We start from the raw sequence: 16708 nt of genomic DNA, 5'->3' as shown, positions 1-16708 counted from the left end.
GTGCAAAGTCGTCATCATCAGAAGAGACTGTCCTCAAGATGGGGAGCAAGTTAATTAAGCTACACTATTATATTAAGTTCTAAAGGCTATAACGCTAAGAGTGAAATACTAATAACTATTTAACATTTGTGTATTTAAAGATTAAAATGATGGAAGTTGTGGATAGAAGATTCCAACTCAGGCCAGGAGGCATTATGAAGGAACAGAAGACGTATCTGTCACATTGCTTATGCCCATTTCTCACAAGAGCACGAGAACAACTGCATATATACAGAGCAATGAAGACTGCTTACTAAAAATCTCCGAACTAAGGTAAATGCTTCTACACATGTGGAATATAATATAAGCATACAGTCACTCAAAGAAAAACAGTTTAAATTAGGTATTTTTAAAGGACAGATATAGATATGTATGTGAAATAAGGGAAGCATGTTAACCTGCATCCAGATTAATATCTTTTGCTATTATTTGTAAAGATGATTCTTTAAAGCAACCAGTAAAGAAATTTCATTGTGGTAGTGTTTATATGCAGTACTATAAAAATCTCTAACTATTCTGCCATCATACTAAAAAGATTTTTTACAACTCAGAACAAGTAGTACTTTCCTTCTACTGTTCTTACACAACACTTGTCAATTCAAGATATTTTAAAGTATTAGAAATAAAAATAAGAAATTAAATACTGATAGCCCAATGATCAAGTACAAAATGTGGAGCCATTAACTCAATTATAGCTCACATAACCTTGATGGACTATTCTAAAGAGTTCAGAGTTTGGCTAATTTTGCTTACATCTTCATCATCTGGACCCATGGGAAGGAGGCTCTTGAAGAGTTCTACCGTGATTTCAACAGTTTCAGCCCCACCATCAACCTTAGCCTGGACCAGTCCACACAAGAAATTCACTTCCTGGACACTACTGTGCAGATAAGTGATGGTCACATAAATACCACCCTATACCGAAAACCCACAGACCGCTATGCTTATCTACACGCCTCCAGCTTCCATCCAGGGCATACTACGCGATCCATTGTTTACAGCCAGGCAGTAAGGTACAACCGTATTTGCTCCGATCCATCAGACAGAGACAAACATCTACAAGACCTTTACCAAGCTTTCCTCAAACTACAATACCCACCTAAGAAAGTGAGGAAACAGATTGACAGAGCCACACGGGTACCCAGAAGCCACCTGCTACAAGACAGGCCTCACAAGGAAAACAAGAAAACACCACTGATCATTACATACAGCCCCCACCTAAGGCCTCTCCAGCACATCATCAGCGATCTGCAACCCCTCCTGAACAATGATCTTTCACTCTCACAGACCCTGGGAGGCAGGCCTGTCCTTGCCAACAGACAGCCTGCCAACCTGAAACAAATCCTCACCAGCCACTACAAATCACAAACCAGTGACTCTAGGCCTGGAACCAACCCCTGCAACAGTCCTCGCTGACAACTCTGCTCACATATCTAGACTAGTGACATCACAGGACCTAACATCAATTATACCATCAGGGGCTCCTTTACTTGCACATCTACTAATGTAATATGTGCCAGCAATGCCCCACTGCAATTTACATTGTCCAAACTGGACTGTCTCTCCGTAAAAGAATAAATGGACATAAATCAGACATCAGGAATGGTAATGTACAGAAGCCTGTGGGAGAACACTTCAATCTCTCTGGACTCCCAGTGGCAGATTTAAGGGTGACAGTCCTGAAGCAAAAAAATTTCAAAAATCACACAGAGAGAGAAATCTCTGAGATGCAATTTATTTGCAAATTTGATTCCATTATCCATGGATTAAACAGAGACTAGGAGTGGCTTGCAGCTTACAAAGGCAGCTTCTCTGCTCTGGGTGTTAGTATCTCCCCATTAGACTCTGACAAAGGCTCATATTCCCCTGTCTGATCTGACTTGTTTTTTTCCTCTTTTGATAAATACTGTTGACACTGGGCCATTTCCACCTTGCTGAATAGACCTTGTCAGCTCCAGCCCTCCCTCTCACTGGGACCCCACTCTTTAAATACCCCTCTGAAACCACCCCCCAACTCATGGATCTGACAAAGTGGGTCTTCGCCCACAAAAGCTTATGCTCCAAAATATCTGTTAGTCTACAAGGTGCCACAAGACTTGTTCTCTTTGCTTACATTGAGATTGATCATTGACTTGAGTGGGACAAAATGTCTCATCTAAAGGATATATGTTAACAGTATTATTGTTCATATAAAAAAAACTAAAATGCAATGAAGTTATTAAGTTTCTTTTCTTATTTCCTGAGAAAGAATGTATATTACCTCTGACAATAGAATGCCTAAGTCTCCGCAGAAGTGCATGATATTTCTCTCTTAAAGGAACTCTAACATCTTCAAAATTAGGAAATGCTTTCACCAAAATTTCTGCCACCTGTACAAAAATATATCAGTTTTAGGATTCATTTTGATGGAAAAAAAAACTTTTAGTAACACTCCCAACAAAATTGGTATTATTCAGAGCTCTAAATAGAGCATTTTCAAGGAAGATAAAAATTTGTCTCTCAATGTCTTTTGTGGTTTTAGATTATTGTACCTTTCTGATAGGTGGTAACTCTCCAACAAGGCTGAGAATTATATCTTGAACTAGTTCCTCAACATTCATGAACCTGGCAAAAGGGAGCATGCGACAAGCCCATTCCACTGCATTTAGAGAGTGCTCAACTACACAGGCATCATACTCAGCCTTCTTGCAGTCCTGAAAGAAATTGTCAGATAAATATTGATATACATGAAAACTATAGATAAACTATATACCAGTTGTCAGTTTTCACAATTTCCTACCCATGTATCCAGAGAACAGAAGCAACTAGCTTATATGCCTAGAGATCATTCTTTGTCTTAAAAAGCTCGAAGCCACTGACTATCTTATATTCAAAATCAGTTACAGCTTTGGAGATTATTTTATTGGCTCTCTACAGGAGATAGCCTTGAATCACTCTGCCGCAAATCCTATAGTATGAGGCAAATTGATATTAAACAGTTCAAAAATATAATACTACCAGAAGAAAGTTAACCACAGCAATATAATTCATACACAACAATTGGTAGTATTCTAACAGAAAATATTTTGGCAAAGCTTCCTAGTTGCTTGAAACTCTACTTAGACAAGATACTGCAATGAATAACTGAAGGCAACTACAATGGTTCAGTTTTGTTTTGCAGAAACCAATATTTTATGCCTTGCTAGGGCCCCTTGCACAAGTAGAAATATTCTGATTTTATGTGCTATTTTATATAAAGCATCTTTTTATTTTTAATTTTTTTTCCTTCGGACAGAGCATTTTAGCCTCATTTATAACTAGGAAATAACTGGCTGCTAACAGATATCAACAACAGCTCTCCCCTCAACCTTGTGCAATTATAATTCTATATGGTTTAGTTGCTAGAACAGACAGGACAAGACCAGTCTCATCACTATTACAGAAGATATGACTAAGTAAGCAACCTTTCCTTTGACTGCCTTTCTCTGTGTGCATTCTACCATGAATGATTCACAAGCAGTATTCACTAAAAAAGCAGGACACAAGAACCCTGGCTCTATTACTGACAGTGGGACTGCTCTGCCAAAATATCAGAGAGGGGTAGCTGTGTTAGTCTGTATCCACAAAAACAATGAAAGTCCTGTGGTATCTTACAGACTAACAGATTTATTGGAGCATAAGCTTTCATGGGCAAAGATCAACTTCATCAGCTGCATCTGATACAGTGGGTCTTTGCCTATGAAAGCTTATGCTCCAATAAATCTGCTAGTCAACAAGGCACCACAGGATTTCTCGTTGTTTCTGCCAAAGTATGCATGACCTGAAGAAGCTTGCATCAGAACACAATGTCTCACAGAAGTCTGAACAGAGTCCCACTCTAGAGATTTCCAGGAGAGGAATTTATGAAAGTGAGGCTACCTGATGCAGATGGGGCTATAGCCAACTGCTCCTGCCCCTCCCCCACACCTCTTACGTGATACGAATGGCCATTAACTTATTACACAGTACATAAGCAGCAGCCTGAAATCTATTTGAAAGATCTGAGCAGAAATAATTTTTTTCCATAGGTTCCATAAAGTTAGACATTTAACTGAGGTTATTTCCTGCCAATGCTCAACAGAAATTCCAAGTGTTTCTACCTCATTGGTGGCATACTGCTTTGGGAAGAAAGTTAAATAAATGATTTCTTTTAAGTGGAATTCTAATACTATCTTCAGGGGTAAATTTTGGGTGTCATCTAAGGAAAATGTTGCCTCTGTGGAAGATAGTGTAAAATGGATTAGCAATGGGTTCCTCCACTTATCTACTCCTCTGGCTGATGCTGCAGCAACCAGAAAGGCAATTTTCATTATATGACTAAGCAACATAAAGCTAAGTGTCTCTGTATGCTAAAAGAACTATTCCTCAATTAGTTCTTCGGGACATTCAGGCTCGTCTTTGCAAGAGGAGGCTTGTCTGGATTCCCTGCGAGAATGTGTACATTCAGGATACTATACATATGGGTCCCCTGGAGTTGCCAGTAAAGCCTCAGTAGAAATTTAGGCAGTCCTCATGGAGTGATAAGGCATCATTTGTCTCAAGGTGCATAATATATTTTAGGAGATTGTGTCATGCCGAAAAGACTCAGCATGTTCTGCCTGAGTTGATCTCTTGTCTCGACGGAAGTGGTGACACTTTCCCACAAAAATGTGACTCAGCGGAAATGGCAGCTTCAAACTTCATGAATAGTGCTGTCCAATATGAGGGCATTGTTATTTCCTGGCTAGTATATGGTAATGGTGAGCAACTCTCCCTTTTTAACAAACTCTGGGCTAATGGGGGAGGGGAGGCGGGGGAGTGGAACCTTGTGTTAAGGTAGGAGAAGACCTTCTCCAGTTTCTAACTACTAAAAATTATAGTTAGGTATACAAATGGCCTAAAACCTAGATCAAGAAGCAGCTCCATTTCTGTGATGGGTAAAGAGACAGTGGACATGTCTTACCCCTTGTGCACTTGTTTCAGAGCATAAGGAGGAAAGGGTTGTTGGGGTGGACCAATGGACACTGCTAACAAGAATCTTCTCTTCTCAGGAGCATGAAGAACATGTGCACGCATGGAAGAATACCTACAAAGACCTGTGACAGGGCGCCAGCCCTGTACTGTGCCTGAGAGAGTTAAAAACAGCCAAAGGAAGCTGTTTGGCAGGAGTAGCTGCAGGGCAAACGTCCAGGTAGGACACTGGCTACAAATAATAAGGGTGGCAGGGGGACCAGCCATTCAAGCCCCACATAAAAGGAAGGGAGGAAGTCTGCTGCCGCAGGGAGCCCTAGTGAGTGACTGAATTTCTAGAGGGTTTCTGAGTGACCAGTCCCTGGGAAAGGGGAGGTGATAGCAGGAACTGGGGTAACACTGTGAGGGCTGCCAGGATTTACAGGCTCAAGGCCTAAGAAGAAGACGACAAAGGAGCTGAAGCCAGAGGCAGGAACAGTTGGAACGGGGCAGAGGCCCAGGGAACAGAGACCATGAGCAGGAAGGAAGAGACAAACAGACAGCTACTGTTTGCAGTGTCCCTAGGCTAGCGCCTGGAGTAATCGGTGGGCCACCCTTTACCCACTGAAGCAGCAGCCCAGCTGTGGACAGGAAAGCCATTGTAAGAAGTGGTTGGACTCTTGTTTGGAGTCCCCTGGAAAGGGGGGAAACCAGACTGGGACACAGCCAGGGGTCTGTGGCCCAAAGTAGATGCCGAGAAAAGGGAACTGTAGGTGGAGGTGAAGACGGAAGAGCCACCACCACTTGAGGCCATAACTGCTGGGCCTGAACTAATTCCCAAAAAGAACAGCAGGAGGCATCAGTGTGGTGAATGACCCCATGCCAGAACCATTACTCAAAGAATTGCATGTTGTTCCAGTTGTATGCTCCACACTTTAACGTTACTATAATTACCTTCTGATTACCCACACTTTCTCTCGCAGTTTGGTACTGTCTGCAACTGTCAGACAACCTTTCACGAACATGAAACATCCAACACAAAGCGCATAATTCTCTGAAACAACCTACAAAAGAAAAAGGCAATACAGCTTAAGTTACTTAGAAGTGAAATAAAGGAACAACTTATTAGTTAAAATAGTTCAACTACAGATAGCAGTATCTTAGAGGAAAGGCTTTTATTTTTGACTTTTCAAGAATGGCCTGTTGTCCGATTTCTGTAGCTCCTCTTTGTATCAATACATTTCAATATCATAGCTCTATAAAAGAAAGAGAAGTTACTCACCTGTAGTAACGATGGTTCTTCGAGATGTGTCCCCGTGAGTGCTCCACAATAGGTGTCGGGCTCGTCCAGCGCCGCAGATGGGAAATCTTCCAGCAGTTTCTCCTGGATCGCGCATGCGCCAGCGCGCGCCACCCCCCTGCACACCCCCGGCTGCGTGCGCGATCCGGTCCCCGCCAGTTCCTTGACCAACCGCCTCGGATGCTCCTGAAAAAAAACTAGACAGAGATCCAAAGCGGGGAGGATGGGCGGGTGGTGGAGCACCCACGGGGACACATCTCGAAGAACCATCGTTACTACAGGTGAGTAACTTCTCTTTCTTCTTCAAGTGGTCCCCGTGGGTGCTCCACAATAGGTGACTACCCAGCAGTAACCCAAGTAAGGAGGTGGGTAATTGGTTTATGTGCAGCTTGCCCCCGAGAGGACTGCTGTCGACAGACGGGTAGCCTCTTCGAATACCCGAGGCAGGGCATAATGCTCGGTGAAGGTGTCGTAGGATGACCAGGTCGCCACTCTACAGATGTCTTTTAACGTGATGCCCTTGAAGAAGGCTGTTGACGCCGCCACCGCCCTGGTGGAGTGAGCCCTGGGCAGGGCCAGCAAAGGAGCATTTTGAAGCTCGTAACACATTTTTATACAGGACACAACGTGCTTAGAGATACTCTGTGAAGCGAGACCTTCTTTTGACCTGGGAGCGAGAGAGACTAGGAGCCTGTCTGTTTTCCGGAAGGACTTAGTTCTGTCTATGTAGAAGGCCAACGCCCTCCTCACATCTAGGAGATGCAGGCGTGCCTCCTTGCCGGAGCTGTGAGGCTTCGGGTAAAACGAGGGTAAAACTATTGGCTCGTTAAGACTGGACTCCGAAGAGACTTTTGGAACAAAGGCTGGGTGCAGCCTTAAGGTTACCACCTCCTTTGAGAATACTGTGCAGTGTGGCGTTGCCATCACTGCCGCGAGCTCACTCACCCTGCGGGCTGACGTAGTTGCAAGGAGGAAGGTTGTTGTTTTTTTTTTTAATCGTAAGGAGACGTATGGGAACTGTGGCTAATGGTTCAAAAGGTGGACTCCATCGCGTGCTGAGCACCAAGTCCAAATTCCACGATGGTGGAAGCGGTTTCCGAGGGGGGTACAGGTTTACCAGCCCCTTCAAGAACCTGGTAACGATAGGATGGGCGAATACCGTAGGCCCTTCCTCTGTATGCCAAAAGGCTGATATAGTGGCGAGGTGTACCTTTAGCAAGGATAGAGAAAGTATTCTAGTATTACAGGTATAGGAACGTCAAGGGGAGCTAACTGCTTAGCGGAACACCAGGCTGTGAATCGAGTCCATTTCTGCTTGTAAGTCCTCCTGGTGGAGGTCCTTCGGCTACATTCCAGGACTTGTTGTACTCCTTCCGTACACGTGCTCTTTAAAGAGCTGAGCCATGGATTAGCCATGCTTGTAGGTGCAGACCCTGAGGGTGCGGGTGCACTGTGGACCCCTGAGCCTGCGTGAGTAAGTCCGGCGCCACCGGTAGAGGGAGTGGTGGGCAGTCCGACATGCGCAAAAGCAAGGGAAGCCATTGCTGCCGATCCCAAGCGGGACTATGAGTATCATGCGAGCTCTCTCCCTTCTGGCTTTGTGCAAGACCTTGTGGCAAACAGATCGATCTGAGAAACCCCCATGTACGAAAAATGAGCCATAACAGATCGGAGCGGATCTGCCATTCGTGTGTGATTGCAAAGTGCCTGCTCAGCTGATCTGCTTTCACGGTGTGAGCGCCCGGCAAGTACAAGGCTTTCAACGTTATGTTGTTGGTGATGCACCAATTCTACAATTGGACTGCTTCCGCACATAGGGCGCGGGATCGTGCTCCTCCTTGTCGATTGATGTAAAACATAGTGGAGGTATTGTCGGTATTGAATCCCGACTACTTTGCCATGTAGGTAATCTTGAAAATGTTTGCAGGTGTTGAACACTGCTCTGAGCTCCAGCATGGTTATGTGCAGTGTCTGTTCCGCAGGGGACCATAGCCCTTGCGTTACCTTGTCGCCGATGTGCGCTCCCCATCCCATGTGGGAGGCGTTGGTAGTACGAAAAAATAGAAATTTGTGGTTGGTGAAAAGGCACCCCCACTAGCAGATTCTCGGAGTTTTCCCACCATGCCAGGGATCTGCGCACCTCTGTTGTGGGCGACACCACCCTGTGGACAGTGTGGGATGCTGGTTTGTAAACGCTCGCCAGCCAATGCTGCAGGCTTCCCATGTGCAACCTGGCATTCTGTACCACAAACGTTGCTGCCGCCATGTGGCCCAGCAGCTGTAAGCACGTTAAGACCAGCACCGTGGGGCTGTATGTGATGACTTGCACCAGAAAACTGATGGCACGGAAGCGGGCGTTGGGTAGGTACACCCTTGCTGTGATAGAGTTTATGCGTGCCCCTATGAACTCTATATGTTGTGTGGGTTCGGACTTTGACTTTGCGAGGTTGACGACTAGGCTCAGCGAAGAAAATGTGTCCGCTGCGACGCATATCATGCGTGACACCTCTGCCTTCGAGGCCCCTTTTAGCAGGCAGTCACCCAGATATGGGAAAAATAAACACCCCCTGTCTGTGCAGGTAGGCTGACACCACTGCCAGGGTTTTGGTAAAGACTCTGGAGGCCGAGGAGAGGCCGAACGGAAGAACCCTGTGCTGGAAGCGCTCCTGGCCGACCATGAAGTGGAGGAAGCGTCTGTGGGCCGGGTGGATTGTTATATGAAAGTAAGCATCTTGTAAGTCGAGTGCTGCAACCCAGTCTCCATTGTCCAGTGCCGTGAGTATCAAGGCAACTGTGATCATCCGAAAACGTTGCTTGCGCAAGTAACGGTTGAGGCCCCGAAGATCTAAGATGGGCCTCCAGTCTCCTGTTTTATTCTCTGGTAGGAAGTAGCGTGAATAAAAACCTTCCCCTGGAATTATTCCGGCACTCTTTCCACCTCCCCTATGAACATAAGGTGATTCACCTTCTGCTTGAGCCTCGCCTCGTGGCAGCGTCCCTGAGGTGAGGCCTGGTGGGAGGCTTCGTCGGTGGAAGCGACTGGAAGGGGATCACGTAACCCATGGCTATGATCTCCAGCACCCATTTGTCTGTGGTGATCTTTTGCTATTGGGAGTGGAACGGTCTGAGGCGATGATGGAACATGAGATGAGAATGGCATTGAGCGAGGGTATTGATAGTGCAGCCCCCGACATACCCGTCAACCTTGTTGCCTTTGGGTCTGACCCGAGGGCGTACGGCTTTGTTGAGAACGTCGCCTAGGAGTTCTGTACTGTTGCTGCTGTTGATAGCGCCCTTGGCCGTAGCCCTGTTGATATTGAGCATGCTGTGGTTGTAAGTGTAACGTCTTTGCTGAGGATAAAATTTTTCCCTCCTGTATGGGGGAGTATAAATGCCCAAGGTTCTAAGTGTAGCTCTCGAGTCCTTACTGGAGTGAGGGACTGAGTCAGTTGAGTCTGCAAACAGCTTTTGTGTATCAAAGGGAAGGTCCACGATCTTTGTCTGTAGGTCCCTCGGGATACCTGACTTCCGGGGCCAGGATTCTCTACGCATGACCACTGCTGTAGCCGTTGAACGTGCCGCTGTGTCCGCCACGTCCAGGGCAATCTGGACTCTGGTCCATGATGCTGCATAGCCCTCTTGAATAATCGCCTTTAACACCGGCTTTTTGTCTTCTGGAAGTGAATCCATGAGAGGAGTAAGCCTGGAGTAATTATCAAAATTATGGTTTGCTAGGTGTGCCCATAATTTGCCACTCTCAATAGCAGGATAGAAGAGGAGTATACCTTCCTGCCAAACAGCTCTAGCTTCTTAGCATCTTTGTCCGATCCCCCCGATTTGTACTGAGAAGCCTTTGACCTCTGCTGGGACGACTCAACCACCAAAGAATTTGGTTGTGGGTGACTGAAGAGGAACTCCATGCTCTTTGCCGGGACAAAGTACTTCTTATCCGTTCTCTTGTTCATAGGCGGAACAGAGGCTGGAGTCTGCCATATAATAATGGACGAAGCCATTCTGGAGTCAGCCAGAGAAATAGCAATTTTGGACAAAGCCGGGGGTCTCAAATTTTCCAGGAGTTTGTGATGTTTCTCCTGCACCTCTGCCGTTTGAATGTCTTGCATGAAAGCCACCCTTTTAAACAGCTCCTGAAACTGTTTAAGGTCATCCGGGGTAGAGACATCCCCGGGGCCATGGCCTCATCTGGGGAGGATGAGGAGGAACCACTAGGGTAAACCCCCCTCGAACCCTCGGGCTCCTGCGGTCGATGATACACTTGCTCGCTGGAGGATTATGAAGGAAAGTCTCGGGGTTCTAAAATTAACTCCCCTTGAGACAACTGTGTTTCCGTCCCCGATCGGGAGTGCCCACGGGGGTATTGAGGGGCCAGGGGTGGGACCTGCCCCTGGGTGTAGGCCTGTGGTGTCTGTGTCCAGCATGATAAGGACGACCATGGCAGCATGGGCAAGGGTCTGGGGATGGAGACCTAGACCACTCACAGGGTGTGTACACTCGATGTCTGGGAGAACGAGACCTCCGCGACGACACACATAGATGTGAAACTGGTTTGTGATAGTACTCCAGGGAATCCAATCCCAGAAATGGTGAAGGTGGCCCAAGCCATGGTGACATTGGTTGGAGGAACGGAGAAGGAGGTTCCGGATGGGCCGGTGGGGAGACAGGCCTTCGGTGTGGCGTCTGTATCACAGGGGGAGGGCTTGGTGCTAACAGCAGCGCAGCCCTGTCCAGAGATGGACTGCGGTGCTGGGCTTTTGATTTTGCCTTGCCCCTCCCCTGCGGGGCCGGCACCGCCCCCTTCCGTGCCGGGGATCTCGGCCCCGCTGTCGGTGCCGCGCGGGTATCCTCCTCCGGTGCCTGCAGGCTCCGTGCCTGGCACCCCTGCACCGTTGGTGCTGCGGGGGCCGGTGCCGCCAGGTCCGGCGCTTGCCTCGCTGACGCTCTAGGCGCCGCACGTACCGGCTGTTGTATAACCGGAGGCTCAGCCTCTGCCACGTGCGCTGCCGCTTACCTGAGTATGCGGCTGGGAGCTGTGTGCTCCGCTCGTCCTGCTCGCTACAAACGCTGGCAAAGATCGAGCCAGGGAGAGTTTCCTCCGTTTCTGCACCGAGGGGGTCAGAGAAAGCTGCCCTCCTCTTATGCAACCCAGAGGGCCCTTCTGGGTGAGGCTTCTCCGGCAAGTCCGGCTGGAGAGCCTCATCAACAAGAGTATTTTACACCTCATCGCTCTGTCCTTCCCGGCCCTGGCTGTGAGCTTAGCACAGTGAGAACACTTCTGGGTAGCCTGTGATTCCCCCAGGCATCGGATGCATTCGCTATGCCCCACGGAGGCCGGCATAGCTTCACGGTATGACTCATGCTTTTTAAAACCCGAAGAGGCCATTGCGGCGAGTCCTTTACTGTTAATAGGGTACTCAGCACTTAATCCGTGCCTTTCCACCCCAAATAGTGATCACCGGGCTGCGGGCGGCCTAAATGGCCTTCACGTCCGCTCTTCTCTTCTCCGCTCCTCTCTTTTTTCTTTTCTTTTTTTTTTTGCTGATATTCTCTTTGTCTTTGCTTTCTCTCTCTTTTTTTTTTTTTTTATAACCAAAACCAACAAATGACACATAGAAAAAAAACACTATTTAATCTGACTCTGGCCTTAGCCTGAGTAGATTCCGTCTGCAGCCGATGGCGGATGAGAAGGAAGTGGCGGGGACCGGATCGCGCACGCGGCCGGGGGCGCACAGGGGGGCGGCGTGCACCGGCACATGTGTGATCCAGGAGAAACTGCTGGAAGATTTCCGATCTGCAGCGCCGGGCGAACCTGACACCTATTGTGGAGCATCCACGGGGACCACTCGAAGAAGAATAGAACTTTCAGACAGATTTTACATTTCCCTGATCCTCAACCTATATTAACGCCAGACATGATTCAGGTTAAGACAACCTAGCAGATGCTCTAATATGAAACAACCAGTTACAGCCAATCTCTATGGAACAAGTTAATTGTATATCATCACTCTGGTCCTCTTCTCAAAGCTCTCCACTTCCTTAATGCCCCATTTTTTCAGAATAAGGCCTCAGTGTTGGAAAGATGTTGACAAAGGCCATACTCTATCAAATTTGGCAATTACAAACTCCTTCCACTAATAAAATCTAAGTTTATAGCTGTGGTGGAATTATATCCTTTAGCCCACTCCAATGGTGGAAAACCATCATTGTTTAAGGTGTGTTGCCCATACATATTCTGCTTCTAGCATGAATGTGCCACATATGCTGGAGCTGAGATTTTTTGGCTGACAGTATCTGTTGGGTACATCCCTGTGTCCTACAATGTCTGTCCATGCCCACAAATGAGGGCACAAATTGCAGAACAGGCCCCAGAGTTCCTCAGTTCCTTTACTAGCAGGATTCTACATCAGAAGGTTAAAAGGACAGTTTGCAAATACTTGCAAACAATACATTTCTAAGAACCAGTTACTGCAGAGTAAGCAACAGTGATTGGCCATATGCACTCAACTTCAGATGACCCTGAGTATAAGAGGTGGGTGCTTGATCTCTATTTGAACAGTGACTTTAGAACCCATCTGCCAAATCAGACATCAGACCTTGATACCTCTACAAGGGTATAAACCTGTGTAAAACTTCAGTGCTGAGCCCCACATTGTTGTCCTATTTATCTCACAAATTTGACATGCTTCTTAAAAAAGGTGCAGTAACTGATCAAGTACTGATGGTGCTGGCTTTAATTTTTACTGGTGAATCTAAAATGGCTAATTCATAGCATATTCTGATGCAAACTGCAAATCAAGTTAGACAAACTTTTGGTTAGATGCTGCCTGACTCATCATCTTATCTGTAAAAATTCCAAATAATCTTGGGAAATTCCCAAAAGCTTCAGTCCTCTCTAGACAGAATGATAGTGCTCTAAGCACATCCAAGGTGAGTAGCCTGACTGTGTTGGGATTATGAAGACTGCCAAGAATACTACCAACTAACCAACATTAAACTACCAGCTAATATTTATATATACAAGGGAGAAATTAGCTATTTGGTGTGTGAGAGGTGTGGATCATGCTACGTTTCCAGCTGACTAACCTTGGCAGTCAGAATGAACTGAGGGAATTGTTGGGCTTGCTCCATTCTTTATGCCCTCAGACTGGGGGCAGGAGAACACTTCGGGCATAGGTGGCACTACTGGCCGAAAGAATCTGAATTTGTGCATGTGTGTGGCAGAAGTGGAATACATATAGTCAAGCACTAGCAGAAAATTGGGGTTTAAGCTTCCCAGAAGAACATGGCAACAAATATACACAAGTTAATAAAGATTCTTCATCACAGGATCAGAGTCTCATTTTTCTTGTCCCATATCAAATCTTAGATCACAGAAAACTGAAATCTTGACATCTTTGTATTCACACAGTAAAATTTCCTAAATACTTGGAATCTTTGAGCAAAGTAAATGTAAGTGATAAAGAATTGGGAGACATGGAACACAGATCATCTTGCTTCAAAGGAATCACTATCAACTTAAATTCTGATGATTCTCACACTATTTGCCTCAATTTATTGGCTAAGGATTGCTTTATACCATATTATAGTTTATTTGGTTTTCAGCACAACTGATTGCCTTTGACCAACTTTCATCCCATCACATTTTTATATGCCTAAAGAGGTCCCTAACATAAGATCTGTTCTAGTAATTTGACATTATGACACTTCTTAATCTTAAATTTAGTACAGTCTTTGAAGAATATGAGGAAAAAAGGTCTCCTTACCCAAACCCCAAAATACTCCATAAGTAAACACAGATTTCAGATCAGAGCTGCAATGCAGCCCATCCCAGTATATGCCTCCGTCTCCATAATTTAGCAAAAAATTAAAATAGACAAATATTAATTTTTGTCTTTAAATGATTACTAAGTTATTTTGTAACAACTGAAAACATTAAATTTTTAATATTTTAACACTATCAAAATATAAATATCCTTCTGAGTTATCAAAAAGTGTAAAAATTTTGAAAGATGTACAACAGACAGAACCACAGAAAACACCGTACCATGACATATGTTCAAAAAAATGTAAAAATAAAGACTAGAGTTTCCTTGCACATACAGCTTCTCATCCCTCTATTTTCCAGCCACAAATTATTCAATTTTAGTATGCACAAACCTATTGTTTTACAAGAAACATCATCAAAGTGATGGTCTCCAGAAGATGCAGGTCTAAAGAATACTGTACTCAATTTAGAATAATGAAGCAAAGTTTCAGGAAATGAACTTAATGAAGGAAGATTGCCTTTCATTCGAATCTATAGGCAGGAAAAGAAAACAAACAAAATGATTTTACTTGTGACAATTTAGAAATTAGCAAATTATCTTTATAACTGACAGTTAAAAGGTTTATTCTTCAATTCACCAAAGGGTGAAAGTCCTAATGAAACCAACTGAAGAATTTCATTTAAAGATTTCATGGCCTTTTAACTTATTGACAGAATACTGCCTTAATCAACTATATTTCCGTAGACCTGTTTTCAATTTCCTCCAATGCAAAGGCAAGAAACCCATGTTAATTTTTTTTTTTTTACAGGACCACATTTCCTTTGAATTTATATGAATACATAAAGTGTTCATGATTATTTCTTTCTAAAGCCCAGAGAAGTCTGGAACCTAATGATCACTTCTCTCCCACCTCTCCAGGAATAGCACTAGTAATCGGAGTCCAAAAACTCTCCCCTCTTGCCGCCCGCCATTGTTTAGGTCTCAGTTTCCTCTGGAGAGGAAACCATGTATACACAGTAGCTATATGAGAATGATATTCTTATCGGATTAGGAAGGCCTTCAAATGGATGACGGGATACCTCTCAAAAAAGTAACCTGCAATATTTACCACAGATAATGAAGTAAAAGTAAACAAGTTTATTATTTACCTTTTGCATAACTTTTCTTGCCCATTTCAATTGTACAATATACCACTGTGCTACAGGGAAGGAACAATGAGCAGCCTGGAAGAGCAGCAGAATTCGCTGAAGGACCCCAGACACCTTCTGACGATAATCTCTCTCAAGTTTTATAGGTGAGTCATTGTAGTCTTCCTGAGAAATGCAAAGTTGAAGTACATGACAATAACATCAATAATATTGGAGGATATAAAGAATTAAGGAGTTGAACTACACATGAAATAAGTTGTTCAGGACATTTCTTTATTTTGACAGCAGAAGCTCCACAAAGTTGTAGGAAAAATTCAAAGTAGCTTTTAAAACTGACCTCTCACTATTATGGTGGCACACAAGGAAATGTTTAAAGTTTCTTTTGGAAGAAACCTGAATTAGAAAGTTCAAACTAATATTCAGGTTAACTTCAGCCAAATGTGCTTACTTCACTCAGAGAAGCTGGCTGGGGACAATATAATGGTGGTGCAGGAAGATACAGTCCATCAGGCACTAAGCCGCACAACTTTCTGCTGAGGTCTTTGGCAGAGTCCATCAAAAGTTGAAATGTTTCTGAGAGAATGTCTGCATCTGCCATAACAGCTGCTTTTAGTATTTCTTGTACTGACCCATATAGCACATTCCGATCTTCCTCTTCAATAGGATCTAAAACATATCAAGAAGTCAAATGGATATATGGCAAATGTATCAATTGATTACATGTTTTTATAAAATTAATAAGCAGTATTACCATGTTTTGTACTCTTTACAGAATTTATGAATAATTCACCTAGTTTCTTTAATATAGGATTTCAGAATGTGAATAAATTTAAAAAAAAAAACCCTACTTTTAATGATTAATTAAGTTGGGTTGTATTTTGCTGCCCAACATCTCCCACACATGGATGTCTGGACTCCTCTCCCCTCTCTGCAGCTCATGGAGATGGTCAGTGTTTTAGTGCTTAGATGCCAGCAGACCAGTTGCCAGCTCTTGCCAAGACTGTATGCATCAACTGAATGCTGACAAATTCATACCTGGACACCAGACCAGCTCTCCTGTATCCTAGCAATGTTCAAGATAGGTATAAGACTTGTAATGATATGTTTAGAATCTCAGATGGCTGTAAGTTGCTGCTCTCATTAATTTTCCAAAAGCTGCATCTCATGTTACTTTATAATATGCTTTATAATTTAAAAGTGTCAGCTCTGAACTTATGAACTCAGGCAAGAAGAGTGGAAAACTGGCCCACCAAGAATGGCTATCAAAACTTAGTGGGCCACTATGAAGAAACAATATTTAAAAAATGGGTTGATGGTCCCCACTCCCATAAATGTGCAAGGAAGCTTATCCCAGCAGCTTGAATTCTGGAAGGCGAAAATACAGATAGATGACATGAAAAAAATTTCATCTCTTTCACATTTGGACTCTCATAGGACTGGAGCCAGGAAACAAAAGCAGAGATCCCCAGCATCAACCCAAGTTAGCCTTAAAA

The 16708-nt window shown here is 44.5% G+C and overlaps 1 protein-coding gene across 1 annotated transcript in view; it reads right to left on the bottom strand.

Moving 5' to 3' along the window:
* CPLANE1 (ciliogenesis and planar polarity effector complex subunit 1) overlaps positions 1–16708 on the bottom strand; it is a 166032-nt gene that overhangs the window by 91245 nt on the left and 58079 nt on the right. The window contains exons 19-24 of the mRNA XM_074995640.1: positions 15664–15881; positions 15216–15380; positions 14459–14597; positions 5941–6050; positions 2571–2732; positions 2300–2408 (exon numbers count right to left, since the gene is read on the bottom strand). Of these exons, the coding sequence (XP_074851741.1) occupies positions 2300–2408; positions 2571–2732; positions 5941–6050; positions 14459–14597; positions 15216–15380; positions 15664–15881 (903 nt within the window). The remainder of the gene's footprint in view (positions 1–2299; positions 2409–2570; positions 2733–5940; positions 6051–14458; positions 14598–15215; positions 15381–15663; positions 15882–16708) is intronic.

This window comes from Carettochelys insculpta, chromosome 5 (genome assembly GCF_033958435.1).
Source record: "Carettochelys insculpta isolate YL-2023 chromosome 5, ASM3395843v1, whole genome shotgun sequence".
Classification (NCBI taxonomy): domain Eukaryota; kingdom Metazoa; phylum Chordata; order Testudines; family Carettochelyidae; genus Carettochelys; species Carettochelys insculpta.
Note: the sequence above shows the minus strand (reverse complement) of the source record. Positions and strands in the feature narration are given on the sequence as shown.